Consider the following 19873-nt stretch of genomic DNA (forward strand, 5'->3'; position numbering starts at 1 on the left):
TATGACAAAGTCATTGTGTGCATGAGAAGCAAGAATTGTGGGGGAGTAGTTCTCAGAAAATTAGATGGACTTGAGCCATCTCTCCCGGCCACTACAATCCCTGTTTCACAGCCCCTTTCAGCAAATGGGAAGTCCTAGAATGCCACATCAAAAGCATTTCCGTTCTTCCCACATCTGAAAAAGAGCTACATTTGCAAATCACTGTACAGTATTGGTGGCTGTTGGTTACGTGGTCCCATATCTTCATGAACATTTGGTAACACCTAGTGGAACTGACGTCATGATATGTTGTAGCTGTACTGTAATTACTGCTGGGGATAGACCGACCCACTAGGGCTAATTTCTAATAATTTAGTACATTAGAGTACAAGCACATAATAAAGATATGGAAACGTGAATGAATGAATTTGCCAATCTCTAAAATAAAAGAAAAGAAAATTGGCTTTCCTCCTGTCAATGTTTAACATTTAACAGATGATATGTTTCCTATTATACTGCTTTCTAAAATTATTGGGATAGCAAAACCAAAAATCTTATATTTGTTTCACATTTAAACATTTTGTATTTGTCATTATAAGATAATGTAAATGATATGAATAATATCCATTTTAGTTTTGGGCTATTCCATGTATACAGTACATTTGATCATATTAGAACAAAAACATACTTTGTGTTCAACCCAGTCTGTTGTGGACCTTAGGTGTTATCTGTGTGAAGTTTGTATATTATTCCTATGCTCACAAGTGTTATCACTGGGTGCTTCGGTTTTCTCCCACAGATATCTTGGTAAATTAATTTTTGGAAAATTGTCCCTGGTGTGAATGTGTGTATGTGCGTCTGTATGTGCCCTCTGATTGCCTGGCATCCCATCCAGTGTCTGTCCTGTCTTGGACCTGTTGCTTCCCAGGATAGGCTTTTAGAAAATGGATGAATGGATGAAAGCAGATACAGCGCCATGCAAAATATTTGCAAAATAATAAAATAGTTTTTTAACTGCATAATTTTAATCAAAACCTGAATGCTCATTTATATTTGTATCTATGAAATTTTAAATAGAAACAATAACTGAAAAGAAAAATAGAAAAGCTAAAATATATTGATTACATATACATAGTGTAAGTATACACCCTCTTTTCTGTGGCAAACCTACTGTAAATTAGTTGAAGTGCATACAATTTACCTAAAAGTCACCTTTGATATGCTCTAAAAACAGCTGCTTTAAACATAAAAATAGAACAAAAACCTAAAAACCCCAAAATGAATGTAAAATTGACCTTTACATTGTTTTTCTACTAACAATAGACACATAAATGCTGTGATATTACACAAACGTTGTTTCCCTTATCAATTCTTGTGGTATTTGGGTGAAAAGACAGGTTCACTTCCTTCTTTGTTCCAGTCTATTTTCTTTAAAAGACTAAAACCTCTTTCCTCTTTCCAGTGTTTTGCATTCCAGTGAAATGTTTAATAAACCCCTCTGTCTTGGCATGCTGTATCTAGAAACACAGACCATTGCTTTTCCTGTACAGATGTCATGTATTATTGACATCAAAGACAGATGCCAGTAATGTGGCAAGTAGTAAAATGACTGTTTATAAGAGAAGTTTTAGGACTTGATGAAATAATGAAGTACCCTTAATTTTTCTGATACTCTCCCTCTATAATTAGTTACTGAAGGATGTTGTTATTGTGGCAGGATTTGCCTACTGAAAGAACTGATTATATTGAGTGAAACACACTGAAAAAAGGCAAGTCGTAAAGTTAATATACAGTATATTAACAAAGTATAATCTCAAAAGATCAAATCTTTTCCTGAATAGGTAATACAATGTAAATTGAAGGGTAATAAGAACTTAATGAAAGAAAACTGAACATCATTACTGATCAAATATTTTAAATAAATCTGGTATTAAGTAATATGTATTTGAGAATATAGTAAATCTTTAGAGGAATGTCATTTCTCTCCCATTTCCAGCTAGCTTTTAAGACATGTCAGGTATCATATGTGACAGAATTCCTTTTTTCAGAGTATATTTTTGTAGTTTTCTATCTGTAGGGCTGTTGATATGGTATCTGCTGTACTGTACATGTGGGTACAAAAAGCAATATTATCATTTTTCATCTGGTTTTACTCTGAACTCATTGAAAGACGCAAATGTTCGACAGTGATAGGTTTTCTTCTGAATTTTACAGCAAACGGAGTGGTTTAAGTAAATTACTGTATCAGAACAGACATCTTTAAAAATAATGTTACCTCCTTATAAAAAGAAGGTGAATAGATATGGAAAGCAGTCTTGTAGTGTATATCAGTGAATTGTTTTCATGTAAAATTAATTGATCAAACATTTAATGACGTTTTAATGCTTCAGTCATTTTAGTTTTGACCATTATCTTAGAGACATGAGAATGTAACCGAGAATTAACCAAAATGTATTAAATAAATTGCCAATGTAATCCAAGCATGCCGTTTTATGAATATGGTAACTAACAAATATTTACAACATCAATTTATTGTGATCGCTAAAGTAAATATTTAACATATTCCAAAATAATTTTGGTTTCTTTTTAAAACATTCCATCCTATACTGGATTACAAGTTGCAAAACACACCACAGCTAAACATGATCTAAAAACAACTCTTCATTTTGAGTAAAAACAATTTCCCAGACCCTTCTGAACAGCAACAGATCTGATGTGGCTTGAAAGATGAAAGCAATTTTATTAGGCTGTGTTTTCAGCTCTGGAGCACAGCAAGTTAAAGTGGAATGGTCTTTAATTACATACACATGCACCAATGGTTGTAAATTTGCCACAGTACATTTACTAGTTTGATTTTTAACTGCTGTGGCTCTGCCTCCTTGGATTTATCATACTAAAAATAAAGTGACAAATATTTGTTTTTTTGTTTTTGAGATCAGAACAGAGATGCAATTTACATGTTTTACATTAAAGTATGGATGTAGATTTATCTTTAATCACTTTGTGCTACTTTCGAAAAATGCATGTTTTGGAAGAAATACTAAAAATTATTTTTAATTATACTAGAATCTACTGTAGGAAGTCCTTGTATTATGATGTTTTATATTTATTATTATTGCAGAATACTTACGAAGTATTTTATGTAATTGCGTTTTACAGTTTACTGTAGCTATAGTATTCTCCAAATAAAGTGTATACCATACAGTAGATAACAACAGAGTGACTCAATTATAATTCAGATTCTTTAAAAGAAAAAGAAGCAGGTGTAAGGTACATACAGTGTATATATCATTTTTCAAGATGACAAATTCTTTACCCTATTTAATATAAACTAAAATGGACATAACTCACAGAACAGCAGTAATTTAGACATAAATGACACTTCATTGTTAGTGCTTTGTTTATGAAGCTACAGTAATTGTATGTATAGTATTGCGCACATAAAAAGGAGAAGTAGGATAAAAACATTGCTGTGTAAAAGGGTTGGTTTCCATTCACAACAGATAAAAGTTAAAAAAATGTTGAAAGTCAGACTGTAGTTTTAAGTGTTATGGTCACACAACACATTAACTTGGGCCCACTTTAATGCAATTAGGAAGAATAAAGTATCCCTAGTGCAATATTAAAATGTATTATCAATTTTCATCATTTAAAAGTAAGAAAATAGTCTGCATTAAAGTTTAATGTACAATTATGCTACGTTCCAGGTTATACTGTATGTAAATGGCTTTGTGTATAACAGGTACTTTTCATGAGATAATAGTAGTATACAGTATGTACTGTATATCAATGCTTATGTCATGCCACACTAAATATTATGTTGGAAATCATGTTCCAAAACACAAAATAGCAGTATTCTATGTGGCCTAAATGCGAACAGATATAATTTTAATAGTAATACTTTAGATTTCATTTTGTTTTTTATTTTCCCATAAAGTATTTTGATTACAAAAGAGCAAAGATAGTTTCACTATATTTGTATCTATTAAAGGTCACAGAAATATAATGAGAAATTAAGTAATGAAAAACTAAATGGTTATGTAAAAGCTCTAAACAAAGCAGATATCTTGACAATGTTTATAATGAGGGGTAAGTAATATAATAATTGACAGGCTCATGTTTTTTATTCAATATGCTTTAATGTCTATGAAAGCGGTACAGTATATGACAGGACGGGGCAGTCAATGTTCTGCGTTTCTTTCAGTGCTGGCTGCCAAAGGATTTGAAGGCAGGTAAAAACATGGACTAAAATGTATCTTTCTTTTGTTGTATGCATCAGGTATATTATCAATATACCAAGACTGACAAAATGATACAAATTATACAGTAAGTAGCAAAGTAAGTTTTAATATTGCTACTGGTAATTAATATTGTATATTCCTTTTCTGGAAGGTAAATGGTCAGAATATGCATAGATTTATGTCCGTTGATGATGCAGTACCTTTCATTTAGCTTGCATTATGAATCATAAAAAATCCTGTTTTCCTGTTCTAAGTGATTTCATGTAAGACATCTTATGGAACTTTTTTTATCTAGACGTGTTTCCAAAAAAGTGATGAAAAATCATTTACACTGTGATTTATATTGCTTAAAGTTTTATAAGACAAGCGTGATTTGTTCAGGCCCCTGCTGTTAAGATAATCTCCATTGCAGTATGTTACAGATCCAAGGGATCTGATTTCTCAGGAAGAGAAGTCAAGCAATCTGCAAAAGCCCTTAATCTTGCTCAGGACTGAATGTGTATTTGATGTGAGTGGGATTCATTTGTGTAAAAGGCAAAAGCTCACACTAGCAGCTGTCCCACGCAGATCCTGACCACACATTTCAGTTTCTTCTCGCTTCAGCTTTCAGGAGCCCACACTTACAGTAAGACTAGCTCCCTCATTGCTTCACTCCTGGTTTTGACATCTACAGTCCGAAGTGAGAACTGCTGTTTGCAGTAAGTGCTGCGCATGTCATGACATTGGAAACTCTCCAATATTTCCCTGTAAATAGAATGCATTTTCTAGCTGTATAATCCCTGAAATAAAATTACTCCTTAACCCTATAATCTGAATAATTAAGAATACAATTATATGAAGAGGAAATAATATTAATAAGAAAAGGATGTAAGAATGATTTGGGTACCAATCAATACCCTCTCCATGACCTGAAATGGATATACAGTATGCTGGCAAACTGAATATATTTTTTTTTAAACTACAGTTTCTTCAGTTCTTCAGTTGTGAGAATTGCTGTTTGGAAAAGATAAGGATCTGCACAAAATGTTCTTTTTAGTCAACCTAAAAAAGGAATGATCAAGTAATGGGTCCAGTGCTTCTATGGTTCTACTTTAGTCAAATAATTTATAAAAATCTATTTGTCTTTACATATACAACAGCAAGAAAGCAAATCTGTGCAAAATATAAAACAGAAACGCTTAATAACTATGTTGCAATAATGGTGGTACTGAATAACTTTCATTGTAATTTGAATGAATTGGCAAAATCTGCACTTTAAGAAAATTAACTGAATTCTATGTCTAAACCATGGTGAATCATACCCAAACTCTATAAGTACATATGATTATAGTTATCAGTGTTGTCTCAAAGTCTATATTAAAAAAGATGGGATGGGAAAACCCTCAATCTGAAAAAACAACTACTCTCTTAAAATAAAGCATGGGATGTATGTTTAGATCTGGTGACAATTTTTTTGTAAATTAGAAATTAGATATCATTAATTACATACTGTAGCCTCTAACATAATTTAGCCTCTTGAATACTAATAATGCATTTATTTCTGTTTTACTTTAATTTTATATATTTTCACAATTTATTCATACCCTTGTTACAATTTAATAAAATTTGGTGTCAGTAAAAAATCAACTGTACATTCAGTATTCTACAGTGCATTGTATCATAAAGGGAATCTCAAAATATTGTAAGTATAAGCAAAACTGTCCCAATAATTACATATGTTTCTATATACAATGTAGAAAATTCTAAAATTCACAATTCACATCTCAGTAATTAGTATTCCGTTAATTCTCTGATGTTGATAATATAACTTTTTCAGAGCATTTGTGATCATTTCTCTACGCAGGACTTCTCCAGATCCCTTAAACATTTTGCAGTATATTAGGAGTTATTATCCTGCTTCATCGCAGGCAGAGACAGGTTTTTGGATTTAATAACCTAATATTGCATACGAGTAACAGAGGATGCAAAACACCCAATGGTGGATCACCATCAGTGACTTCTAAAACTTTAACTTACTATATATAGTGTGTATTTCAAGGTTTGATTTGTTTTTTGTGTTTATGTATTGATGACATCTAGTGGTGAATCTCAGAATATTCTGTGAGATGGTGTCCCTGGTTTACAAAGTAATTGGCCAAATGTACTAATGATATGCTACTAGCACCTAAGGAATTTACCCAAATGAAATATTTACTTTATGTGATGTATGCATTGTTTCTGTTATGCAATTTAATTGTTCTAGTTTCTGTTACATAATTTAAATTAGGTTTATTAAAACTGTGTTCTTTAAAAGGGAGAAATACAATAAATGAAATTAGGAGGAGGATATACAGTAGAACTTTTTAAAGAGTTAAAATGTGAGTGATGTGGCAGGGCAGGCCTGAATAAAAGAAGTTAATTAATTGCTGGATTGTTTGTTGCTGATCAGGACTTAATGCCTTCCCTCATGCCTTCTATTTATCTAGTGTGAATACCTGTATCAGTTACAGTAGACATACTGTAAACTTGCCGTTTTGGGAACTTAAATATCAATGCATTCTTGATATCACTGGGACAGACATAGTTGGGTCATGCTTTGACTGCTTGGATCAGTGTATCATACAGACCCACCTCCATACTTCACAAAACAGCTGAAATTCTTTCTCAGCATGAACTTCACTTTTCCAAATACAGTAAATCATACTACTGACGAGCCTGCCCAGAGATTCAATTAATATCTCATGTGATTATACAATCATGACTGACTTGACTTGGAAGTCAGTTTTTTGTTATTTGGCTGTCTCATTTCTCTAATAGTGACCTCATGAATGGTCTTGGAGATATTGTACCCTTTTGATAACGGAGGTCCTCAAAGATTTCCATTTGTTGCCCTTGTTGCCCTGTGAAATACAGTAGTCTCCCAGAACAGTTTTCTTTCAGAATATTATTTTCCTTTTTTTTCTTTGCAGCAGCATAAAATAACAAAGCAAACCAATACCATAGAAATATAGAAGTTTGATCAGGACTATAAAGAAAGAAAGGGGATAAATAAAAAACATTCAGTTAGGTATAAGGAAAAGAAAAACAATAGTAATGTTCTCTCCCTAATGGGGCAGCAGCCATCCCATTAGCCTTGAACTCCTAGATTGATTGCTCAGTCAGTTGTGTTATATCAATATTGCTTTATTACAGTTATCACTAGAGATGCTAGAGATACACTAGAGAATAAATCACTGTCCCACACTGACATTAATATATTTTACTTTTGTCTTCAGCTTCCTTGGATATCCAATCTAGGTGATTTCTACAAGTGTCTATAAATGTTCTGAGACTTTGTGAAATTGCCAGATGGCTAAATGTTAAATGATTCAATTTTCAACCTTTATTTTCAACACATTTACAGGCAGTGAATAAATATGAAAATAGTGGTTTTAAAGAAATATGTAAAGATGTGTTTTTGCGATATTCGCAAAGGATGATTTGGGAATTGATTTATGCAACACATATTGAATGTGTGCATGCATATTTTGAGAAATCTAGCTCTGTTACAATGTATCAAGAGTTTAACAAAATGGAGCCAACTGCGTGTGTAATTAAATACCACATTATAGGCCCAAAACATCTGTTGTATAATGTTTTTGTATAATATATAGATTTATCATACAGTACATTTAATTAGTTTAAATGGAACTGAACATACAGCATGCAGTATGAAAGTAAAATATCATAATACAACATACAGCTGAGGATGGAAATGTTTATGCATGACTTTTGCTGATGTGTAACTGTTTTTATTGATTGCATTTAAACCCTAATGTATTAGAAAAATGAACAGGATATAGCACACAGTGACTTTTTTGTATCTTATGAGTTTTCAAAATTGAAATTACTGTATTGTTATTACTATACATCTGTTTGTAATACCCCTTAATACGCTACAGTATGTGGATTTTATGATCAATAATTTATTGATCTATGCACTACTGATATACAGAAGACACAAGAGAACACGATTTGCCATTATAGCATGTAAAATATCCCAAAAGCATAATTCTGAATTGAGCAAATATAAGCATAATTCTGAATTTAGCAAACAAAACAGGAATAAAACAGGAATTGCTACAGTATAACCAGAGTTATGAATTAAAGTACCTATGACAGTTAAAGGTCACAAAGGAACTACATTGAAACTAAAATTGTATTATATACAGTCCAAAACTCTATTATTCCTTGTTATTTAGACTGTTTCTTCATTGCATAATTGTCTGTACCAAAACAACTACATAAAACCATACTGCCAATGTGTCAAAATAACATATTATCAGCCTTTATCAGCCAACATGCAGTACTTTATTGGCCATTTTTATTGTAAAGAGCATTTCAGAATAGATACAAACTTGAAGGCAAGTATAAAACATTGAAAACAGTTCTATTGTCAATAATAAAAGAAAACTACCAATAAGAAAAATAGACTGCCTTTTCATACAGTATATGTCATATCAAACTGATGCATACATTTGAGGACTACATTTGGACTAATCAGTGTCTAGTGTATACTCTCTATAAAATTCCTGTAGATAAAAGGAAACACTTAACTTGTGACAACATGTTTTACCCATGCTGTGTTAATGGTTGCAGGAAAAAAGATGCAGTAAAATTGTTTTGATTTCCAAAAACAGACTGAGTTTCAAATGAGAAAAACGTGTTTAGTTTTAAAATCTAGCTATTGGTAAAAGGGAAATTCAGTAATGTGTAATGATCACTATGAAAGTAAAGATTGCCGTGGAAAGTGTGTGTACTGTGCAGTATATACTTGCCTTACATGCACATTACAATGTGACTGTGAAACTGGAAATTTAGGTAAAGTTTTCATGTAGCCTATTTATATAGGATTTTGTTAAAATTTCTAGTTTCATATACTTGATCTAATATACAGTACACAAATGTACAAAGTGTATGATGGAATGTTTTCTGATCTTAATAGTCCCTTGATCTGTTAATCCTTTGGCTGACCCCATCATCCAACTATGGGTGTCTATCCCCAGCAAAAAAGGAAGAATATTTGAACGTGAGCATGATAGCTGTTTGCTTTCAGTAATTCAGCAACATACACATGTTGCTCCATTTAAATTAGAATGATGGCCTATGCAAAACCATGGTTGCTAAATATTAAACAGATGGTTCTGAGCATTATTGAATTATTGTTGTTTCATGCAGATTAGCAACTGGTGACCCCAATTGTACTGCAGTCAGTATATTTTTACAGAATTTTAAGCCACACCTTCATACATACTTTGAATAGTGTGTTTCTTTGGCATGATACCAGCAATGACTTACTGTACTAACACATGCAATTCATGTACATTTCTACATTTTGAGAGCAGTTGGCTAAGTAAATAATATTGAGCTAATATGACTTTAAGGTGTAGAACCTGAAATAGATTTGTTTTCCTTTTGCAATTTAAGACTTTTAGTGATCTATAATATTTCAAGTACAAGCTCCTTGCTTTGCCCATTGAATTAGGTGAGTATGTGGCTTCATATGACTTACAGTATGTACTGCATAAACTTTACTAAAAGAGCTGGTGAAATGATTGCATGATTACCTTTGTGGAGATATTTAACAGTATTTCTACGTGAATCTTCCTTTAACTTATAAGATTGAGCAATGAAACAATAAAGTGAATGTGATACATCATTTGTTTAATAAAATAAACATTTTGTTCCGTAATCAACAGGTACAATAATAAAAAGGCATAGAGCAAAGGTAAATGTCTCTATAAAAGAAAAAAGTCAAGACAAAATGCTTTAGTATTCTTTCCAAAAGAATAAAAAAGTATAAAAAACTTCCCTGGCATCTTGTATTGGTAATATAATATTAAAGCATTAAAAACTCTATGTTTGCAACTAAATCTCATGGGAACAGTTCTGTTGAAACACATTTATATTCCAGTTTTTGCTCAGTACATCCTGGATTCAGTTCATTAGGATTTAAAGCCAAAGAGCTAAAGTAAAAGGATTTACTGTTCATTGAGTTCAGGAATTTTTTTCAGAGAGAAAAAGTTGTAACTCAGGGCACAGTATGATGCAGATGATTTCAGTGAGAAACTGCCAGGCTGAATTTTTAAGCCCCATTGTTTCTTCTTGTGTTAAAAAGCCTATTTGTTATTTCTGGTGAGCCAAGAAAAAACATGAATTTGAAGTATCTACCTACCTAGTTTTCAAGGCACGGCTCTAAGGACCTGTGGCTTTAAGGGTAGATTTAGTTTTTTTAGCTGTGAAAGCACTCTATTAATAAATTATTTTGTAAATTATTTACTATTTACTATATACTATTTATAAATAAATTACTTATTTGTATTTACTTTCTACACTAATGTTTAAGAATACTAAAAGTAATTTTGTAAAACTGCATGTACAATCTCCCGTTCTCTTTTCATTATAGATTATGGTATTGTGGCTATTTGCATTCCATAGTTAAGAACACATTCTTCACGATTTTTCTTTTTAAATATTGTTTGAGAGATTAACACCAAACAAAATAAGCTAAGCCTTTTTCCATCACATCAGCTATGCTTAAAGGAGCTCAAATAACATGTTGACATTTACTGCAGAAAACAATGTTATGGTTTAATTATAAAGAAGTAGAAATAGAATACAAGGGCACCTCACTATAGGCAAGTAACTACGAGTTGTGTCATCTTTATTATTATGATTATTATTATTATTTATTATTATTTATTTTTATTATTATTATTATTATTATTATTATTATTATTATTATTATTATTATTATTATTATGTTGTAGGTTAAAAAGGTAATCTCAACCTCAGCAGCAAAGTGGCAGTCTCATTATTGTTTTAGGGATGCAAAGTGTGTGCGCAATGGGCTGGTGTCTTGCCCATGGTGTATCCTACCTTGTGCCCATTGCTTTTCAGCATCCCCAAGACCCTGTATTGGATCAAGTGGTTAAAATGGATGCAAATATGAGCAAGCCAAACTTCTATGATGACAAAATGAAATATTTATAACTTTTAATGTAGTCTACAGTACATGAATGTGTTTTGCTGTGAGAAAGGTAAAGTACTGTGAAAAACATGCATGTGTTAAAGTGTATACATTGGACACCACTCTCTGTATACTAACCTGCTGTGCAAGTGGAGGAAAAGAAAACAGACGATAAACATTTAGGGAACGGCAGGCTAAAACAAAGGAAATCATATAGGAAAACATACAGTACAGTATATGTTCAGGTGGGTAGCTGAGTCAGCATGCGTAGGCTGCAAAGGAACAAGTAATAGGTTTATTCCATGCTGAAAAGAAAAGAAAGAAAACACAACTTTTTGGCCGTGGAGGCCTCACACCTGCTGAAGAAGGCTCCACTGCTGAAATGTTGTTTTCTCTCTTACTTTTTCCTTTGCAACATACAGTATATTACTAATGTTTTATTGCCATTTACATTTAAGGATTTTATTACTGAGATTTTAATGAATTAAACAGAGCTTCTTTTCAAAAGAAATAGCCTGTAACACAGTTCTCAGCATTACAAATCTTAAAAAAAGATTTTGGAAAACAGATATCTGTTTTATTTTGCCAAAGAGAATTGTAAGTCTTGGCTGAGGACTAACGGAGAACACAAAACTGATATGCGCTCTCTAGGGTGGTAAGGAAGGAAAATCAGCTGTTGTGATTCACTTTTTGACTGCTATATATATTTAGGGGATTCAGTATTCCAGAATTTTCATGGCAAAAAAAACAAAAACAAATGGAGTGACTCTGAAGCATATGTCTGGTGATGCCAGGAAGAGATTAGTCAGGTTAAACTCAGACTCTTAACACTAGCAGCCTTATGCATTCACATCATAGTACAGATTGTATCTTGGTAATTGCTGAAACATGTGATCATTGCTACTGTATTACCTGTATTTTGAATTCACCTAAACTAGAGATAATAGCTCACTTTTTTTTTTACTTTCAGGGTGAGAAAGGAGAACCCGGTGAGCCTGGGGCAGATGGAGTGAGGGGACCTCCAGTAAGAAAGCTTTAATACAGTCCAAACCTAAGCACTTAGCAACAAAATTACTGTAACTGAAGGTTTAATTGACTTCCCTGTAAGACCAGTAAACGAAAGTCCAATCGTGTACAGTAAGTACAGCTCTATTGTCAGCAGCAAAATTTATCCTTTACTCAGATTTATTTTTAAATTCAATGCCATCTCAAAAAAAAAAAAAAACAGATATTAAAAATAGCTTGTAGGCTTCATCTTCAATAATTCCTCCACAAAATAATTGCATCACTGAATAATGTATTTCTGTGGGTCTCAGTACGAATTCAGAATGTTTCAGCTTGTCTTGCTGAAAGGCAACACACTTCAGAGAATTAACTGGCGTGAAGGAGCTTACCATTCAGACAAGGATGAAAAAGAATGATAAAACAGAATAGTGTGCAACTTTGGGCAGGACTTTGGTAGAGCTCTGTTTATCACCTAATTTCAGAGTAGAGTCCAGAAGTTTTAAAAGGGGATGTTCCTGGTTCTGTCTGCAGGCTACACCTTTCATTTTGAAATGACTCTAACTTCTTGCTGTCTGTACATTGTTTGTGCTTCTGGCAATGATGACCTTTACTAAGCTCAGGTTGAAGTGTGAGTTGGATTATCTCCACTATGCAGCTTTTCATAATCAGAAACAGGAAAAAGTGTTGAGTGTGTGCCTTAATGCAAATTTTATAAAGTGCTATAATGATCGTACTTTATTTTTACATATCATACAGATATAAATTAAATTGAAGAGTGTAATGAAAAATAGGTTTAGAAAGTCACTACTTAGTATAATTCTAATAGTATTTTCCACAGTATTACTGTTTGTAATTGTTAGTACTGTTTGTATTATTGTTCTATAGACTGTCACCACATTTCAGTTCCAGTTTTGAAGGCACCCTTAAGAATGAGAAAGTTAGTGATATGTACTGTGTGCTATACATATGACATACCTGTAATATGCCTTAGTATATTACATATTATCATACATGTGTTGCTTTTATGCCCATCACAAATCCACAGACAGTATGTCCGTTAAAGCCCTCTGCTTAAGAGAACCATTTTGATTTACTTATTCTGTCTCATTTTTTCTCAGATGTTTCTGAAATACAAGTAAAACTCCAAAACTACATATTAATGAAAAAGAAAACAGTTTCCTCTTTAATCCTCATCATTATACCTGTATTATCTCTCTCAAGACATTTAAACTTGCGATATTATTTAAAATAGATTATCAGCATATTTTTCTAATAGGTGTCATGACTATTGAGATTAATGCAGTGTATGTTTTCAGAAGGAAAAGACTGAAATATGACAATCCCTAATGGCCACTTTTGTTGCCTATTAAATTTGCAATTATGATGTGAATGTGACATCTTGTCTTAAATTAATTGGAACAATCTAACTTGCAGCATGGTGGAACAGTGGTTAACATTGCTGCCTCATACAGTTGGGGCCCTGGGTTCAATTTTGGACCTGGGCTGCTATCTGCAAGGAGCTTGTATGTTCTCCTGTGTTTGTGTGGAATTTTTCTGGGTGTTCTGGTTTCCTCCCACAGTCTAAAGACATACAGGTAGGTGAATTGGATTCTGGGTACATTGTCTCTTGTTTGAGAGTGTGCATGAGGTTTTGTTTGTACAGTAGGTGCCCTGCAATGGACTGGCACTCTATCCATGGTATACCCCAGCTTTGTGCCTGTTGCTTACCAGAATAGATTCCAGTTCCCTTGTGACCCTGAATTGGAAGAAACAGTTAGAAAATGGATGGATAACCTGGCCTACATTTCTGTGGAAGACCAAGCTTCACACTCTGTGTCAAGTGCATATTGGAAAAACAAGGAGAGGTGACAATTGTTCACAAATGTTGTTATCTATTGTATAAGTGTGTACTCAGTGAGAAGAGAATGTCTGCCAATTCTCTTGCCTCACAATCAGCATTTGGAATTGGGCAGAGACACAGTTTGTGGTATAAATGAAAGAAAATTCAGGAGGAGATGATGCTTCAGGCATGAATTTGGCATTTGAATGGGTAAAAGACACCTCCAGATCCTGTTGCAGGAAGAAGAGGGAAGGACTGATAGACTCTGCCACTCCCTGGCAGCTTTCCAGATATGACCTGATCATAGTTCCTTGTTCAATGTCAGGAAACCAACCTTTTGTCAACAGTCCCAGACTCCAGGACATTTGGCAGTGTTACGGTGCTATCACTGACAGCTTGGGGATGTGGTAAAAGTCTGTAATAAAAACTGCAGACTGGTGCAATCAAGAGGGATACCTCAGGAAGGGGCACCCAGATCGCATGAGTGATTGTTGGAATCAATCAGAAATATCCTCCTCCTACTGCACTGTTTCCATTGTAATTTAAGAATTTCCTTTGGCATAACACAAGGTACTGGTTCCTTGCAATTAAAAAAAAAATCTTTCTTCTGGTTTTGCTGTTATCTCCTCCTACTCTTCTGATGAAAGCAACTTCCTGATGGGGAAACTCAACAGCTTGAAACTCAATTGTTTTAGCTACTCGTTATTGATGTAATTGCGTTTCTCGCATTTACTTTTGGAAAGGTTGTAGATTTTCTTCAAGCAGGTAGTGATGGTAGCAAAAGTACTTTTTTGCTTTAAAAAACATGACATTCTTTGGAACTAAAGAGTAGCTGCTCTACTGTGAAGTCAATCGGGCCAATTTCTTATTCCCTTAAGAACTAGGATAGTGTTACCATGAAAAAAAAATACACATCTTAATTGAGGGATCTGGAAGCCAGTTCTGCCTCTGTCTTCCTTTACAGATAGGGGATGTGTTGCTTAAAGTATTTAGAAAGAGGTAACTACAAAACCAGGGCACTCACTGCTCTTGTATGATTAAAAGCTTAATTTCTGGCATTCCTGATGCCATGATTCTTAACATTGTATTGTCATTAGGGACAGTGTAAAATGTTTTCCCACAGGTAAGTGTGTGGAGTTAACATGTACTGCAGATTTCATTCACTAATGAAATGTTCACAGCAGTGTTCAGATGTGAATATCTCTTACACAGGAAGAACCAAACCTCTTTATACAGCCCCAATTTTTATTTTGGATAGAAATATAAGTTAAATATCAAAACACTAAGAAGATACAAAAGAGTGAAGTCATCAGCAATTTTACAAAGAAATGCTGGCATTTTAAAATCTTGAAATAAAAAAGGTGACAATAAGAATACCTTTCTATCCTCTTTATTCTCACATGAAACTATTTTAACCAGCTTAAATGAATAGACTTGATTGAATATTAAGTTAAATCATAATGTGCAAAGTCTTTGATATATTTAATTCTTTATTAATTCCATCCCTAACAATAATATGCAGATTATTGTTATTTATGTTGTGCTTACAAGATTCATACTGCATGATATACAATATGATTAATTAATTGTCCCCCAAAGAACACCTAAATGTATGCAAAGAGCTAGTTTCAGTTTTTATTTTAATGATGTTTTTATACAGTCCTGCACTGCTATCTGCCATTGAGCCAGGCTAAAATGCAGAATCTGAAAGTGGCATTAGCTTGATCTCTTGCCATTTCTCTTTAGTCTTCAAGAGTGAATATTTTTGTTTTTCAGAGCATCATACACTTGAACAGGCACTTCCATCATACTGTAGATCTTATTTCATTTATTACTTGAAGACATATCTAGAAACATATCTCTTGATTCAATGTTTGTTGTGACCATCTTTCAAGCAAATAATTGCATTCAGATTGTGGCAAATAGGGGCTGAAAGAATTCCTGCTGATAGTAACTTTGCTCCTTGAATGCTAAAAATCTCAGTTTAAACTGGAATCCATAGACCTGCAGGTATTGTGTTGAAAGGCTGTATAAGGGAAACTGTGGCTTTAACCACCAGTATTAGTACTGTTGCATTTTTGGGTTAGTAGTAATAGTAATAGTCATTTTATTTGAAGAGCCCAGAATATTAGAAAACCTGTTTTGTTGCCACAAATATTGTTACTAGTTAAGAAAATTAGAACATGTTTTAAATTGGCTAATCAGATCTCATGTGAAATATCATACTGTAAGCACTTCTAACATCAGAAATTACAGTGTTTAAATCCCTCATCCTCATTCCCATTTAGGGAAGAAAAACTATATCCAATTCATGTGTTCTTATCAGTTAAATGCTTGTGTTAACTTGTGTCACACGAATATTAAATATTGAAATATTGACAAAGTTAACAGAAATATCTTTACAAAAATAGTTTGTTATGCATTATATTTTTACCTTTTTCCTGGTTAATTTATTCATGGCACACAGTGGTGAGTGAGAACTGTATTACTCCAAGTTTAAACAGGTTAAAGCTCTCTTTACAGTGGTACATTTCCTCTCATGTTCTTAGTTTTTCATTTAATATTTGAAATCCAATTTAAATTTAAATCTGATTTAGATTAGTATTCATCATATTTTTGATAAAAGCAGATATACACTACTACAAATTTCATATTTCCGTGATATAGTAGACAGAGGTATTGCCAACTTGCAGAATATAAAAGAAACATGCATTAAAACCCAAATACTCTTCTTAGAAAATGTCTGTATTCTCATAGATAGAAATGTTTCAGTTGGCCAATTAGCTTCCTGAATTTTTACCTACTAAAAATATCTGTTCCTTTTATTACATGTTGGCTTTCACTGCTGTAGCTAAAATCTACAGTATTTCATCGGGGTTAGCAGCATAAATGTACAATCTTATCCCTCGCACCCTGACATTTTATTTTCTGTTAGCAGATAGTCAGGGTCAAGACCCCTTCAGCACTACAGAAGGCAAACAAAACATGAAACCAAGAATCAGTCTTGGAATCCCCCAATTATTGTAGCTCCATCCACTCACTGAATAAAATGCAAAATGTTCCTCTATCCTTAGAGACTGCAGGCAGAAGTCTATGCACCACCAGTGGAAACACTGGATTGGCAGAGAAGCTTCTGGGATTTTGTTTAGTAAAGTCAGGTGGGGAATGTCATGCAGCTGACCTATAGGCTTCTTGTACAAGTGGCTGTTCTGTCTGCCAATGAGCTGTGCTTGTCTTTCAGCAGGTACGTAAACTTTGAGAATTTCATTTAGGTGAAAAAAACAGAGGCAGCTGCCATGGTAACACTGCTAGAGGTAGCTACATTTGTTTGCAGTTCCCCAAACCAGTATAGTTAGTTCTGTTCTGTGATGGTTTGTATTGTACCTAAATTCCAAATTTGAATCACAAATAGATGAAAATATTACAGGAACTAATTAAATTATACTTTTATGTATTTGTATTGATATGCTGTTAAACCAGTCTGTGATATCTCAGTGTGCAGCTCAAAACTTTTTTTTTAGTTAAATTATATTATGACCTAATATTAACTTAGAAATTGATGTTTTAAAATGTGTCAGTTTTTATTGCACAACATCCTTGAGAGGCAGTTCCGGATCGCTTGTATTTGAGATTTTTTTTGGTTGGAGCAAAACATAGATTTTCAATGATCTGATATACTTGTACAACGAAGATTTTGTGAAAGGGTTTTATGTTTGGCCACATTCCAGCAGGAGATGTGTGGGAGTCACAATTTATACTGCACTATGAGAAACCTTCAGCATAATGCTTATATTCTCCTGTGTGTAATCATTTTATAACTTACAGTAAGCTCCCACAGTGTTTGAATGAGTTAGTATTACATATCAAGCCACTTGAGAACAACTTGAAACTGAGACTTTATTAATCAAAAGTAGAATGAAAAATGTAAGAATCTGGTCCAGATCATATTGATGTATCCATGTGGATATTAATCCAAAGTATAATGTTGTTGTCCTCTGAAAATTACTTTTAAAGTTATCACATGATTTCCTCTGATTTGGTGCTCTGTGCACTCAAACTATTGAGAGATATTGTGTTCAAAGAACTCTGTTTCCTTGCATTTGTTTTGATACTTTGCTTCCAAAGAAGTGTGAAGCATATGTTGTAGAAAAAGAGGTTTGATTGTTTTGACCCTTTTCCCCTTTTCTGGTGCTGTTCCTGCTCTTAAATAACGGAATTGCTGCTTGTATTCAAAACTCAACACCTTAGTATTCAGTCAGAATACAAAGTAATACATATATAACATCAGTTTATTTACAGTATTAATGCCACATGAACATCAGACCCCTCAGAATCTTGTTGAAACTGTTGATAGTTTCTACATTAATTTATTGTCCTGTGTCTTCATTAGGGCTTTCGTGGCCTACCTGGAGAGCCTGGGACTGTTGGATCCAAAGTGAGTATGCTTCAGTTAGACCAACCGTTACTGTACTTTATAGAAACCTGGCTGCATCTGCTAAATAACCTAAAAGTATAAATTGTCTAATACAAGGCTGATGTGTATCTTGTGATGTGTATCTTGTGTGTATATGTGATGAGATAATTCTCTTGTTCCATCTGTATATAACCCTGTTGGCATTATATAACGGTGGCAAAGTTTAAAAGCAAAATGCCCCACACTCTTATAATAACAACACAAATACCTAAAAAATACCTTTTTTAAAGCTTCTTTAGATTTTAGTTGACATTTTTATCTTTGCTTCTTTAAAGGCTTTAGTTCAAAATGTACAAGCATTATGTTATATTGGTCAAGTAAGGTTGTTATATATTCTTTTTTGTGAGAAGCCTGGACGGTATACGGATGTGGTCCCACTTGTAACTGAAAACTTGTTTCTTTTAATCACTTAGGGGGATCGAGGCTCTTCAGGCCCTAAGGGAATGATGGGGCCACAGGGACACCAGGTTAGTGATGAAATATGAAATATTAAGAAACAGTCATTTCACCAAGCACATTTTCTGTACTGACAGATGTTTCACAGCTAAACATTCTAGATGTATTATGATGAAGGTTTTTTGACATTGATGAATGAATGTCTCATAAATCTTGATTCACTAGATTTTCTGAAACTCTATTCAGAAAGGTGGTGGTGTACAAAATATAATCTTAATTAAAACACTTATCAAACTTAATGCACTTGAATCACCTTCTTCGACTAACAATCAGTTCCTGGTTGATCCAACTCTTTGTCGTAACTAAAATATTAGAGTATTCTAATATTTTCCATTTTAAAATAATCTAGAATTAGACGCAGAGAAGGTAGATATACTGTATGTGTGCCATGGTTATATTCAGTTGTAATAATGTCAAAAACATAACCATTCTTAGCCCCTATTCCAAATTATTATTTTAATTATTTCATTCTCAGTATATGCTCTGTGCTTTACAGACATCAAAATATAGGGCCCATTGTGCAGAGGAGAATTCATTAACAAAGATATGTATTTAAATAATTGTCTTATACATCAGAAGATTCAAGTTACTGTCTACATGACTTATGTATAAATAAACATATTTAGGGTAAATTTGCTACAGACAAAGTCAGGCCTATGCATCTAATACTATACAATACAGACCTATTTATGTCATTAAACATTTTTCCTATAGAAAATTAAAAGAAATCAAAACGTTTTTTTGCAGAAATGGAAATCAGAACACAATTAAAACCAGATATAAAATAATATGAGAAGATTTATTTTCATTTTAACAACATTCAAATAAACAGAGGAAATATTTTGGACTAGGTGTTCACTGAGATTTTGTATTTGGATGGATACAGATCC

The 19873-nt window shown here is 33.3% G+C and overlaps 1 protein-coding gene across 1 annotated transcript in view; it reads left to right on the forward strand.

Moving 5' to 3' along the window:
- The window catches only part of LOC102685455 (collagen alpha-1(XXI) chain), a 71507-nt gene that overhangs the window by 38869 nt on the left and 12765 nt on the right, over positions 1-19873 (forward strand). The window contains exons 17-19 of the mRNA XM_015354104.2: positions 12179-12232; positions 18444-18488; positions 18941-18994. Of these exons, the coding sequence (XP_015209590.2) occupies positions 12179-12232; positions 18444-18488; positions 18941-18994 (153 nt within the window). The remainder of the gene's footprint in view (positions 1-12178; positions 12233-18443; positions 18489-18940; positions 18995-19873) is intronic.

The sequence above is a fragment of the Lepisosteus oculatus genome, chromosome 6, assembly GCF_040954835.1.
Source record: "Lepisosteus oculatus isolate fLepOcu1 chromosome 6, fLepOcu1.hap2, whole genome shotgun sequence".
NCBI classification, from domain to species: Eukaryota; Metazoa; Chordata; class Actinopteri; order Semionotiformes; family Lepisosteidae; genus Lepisosteus; species Lepisosteus oculatus.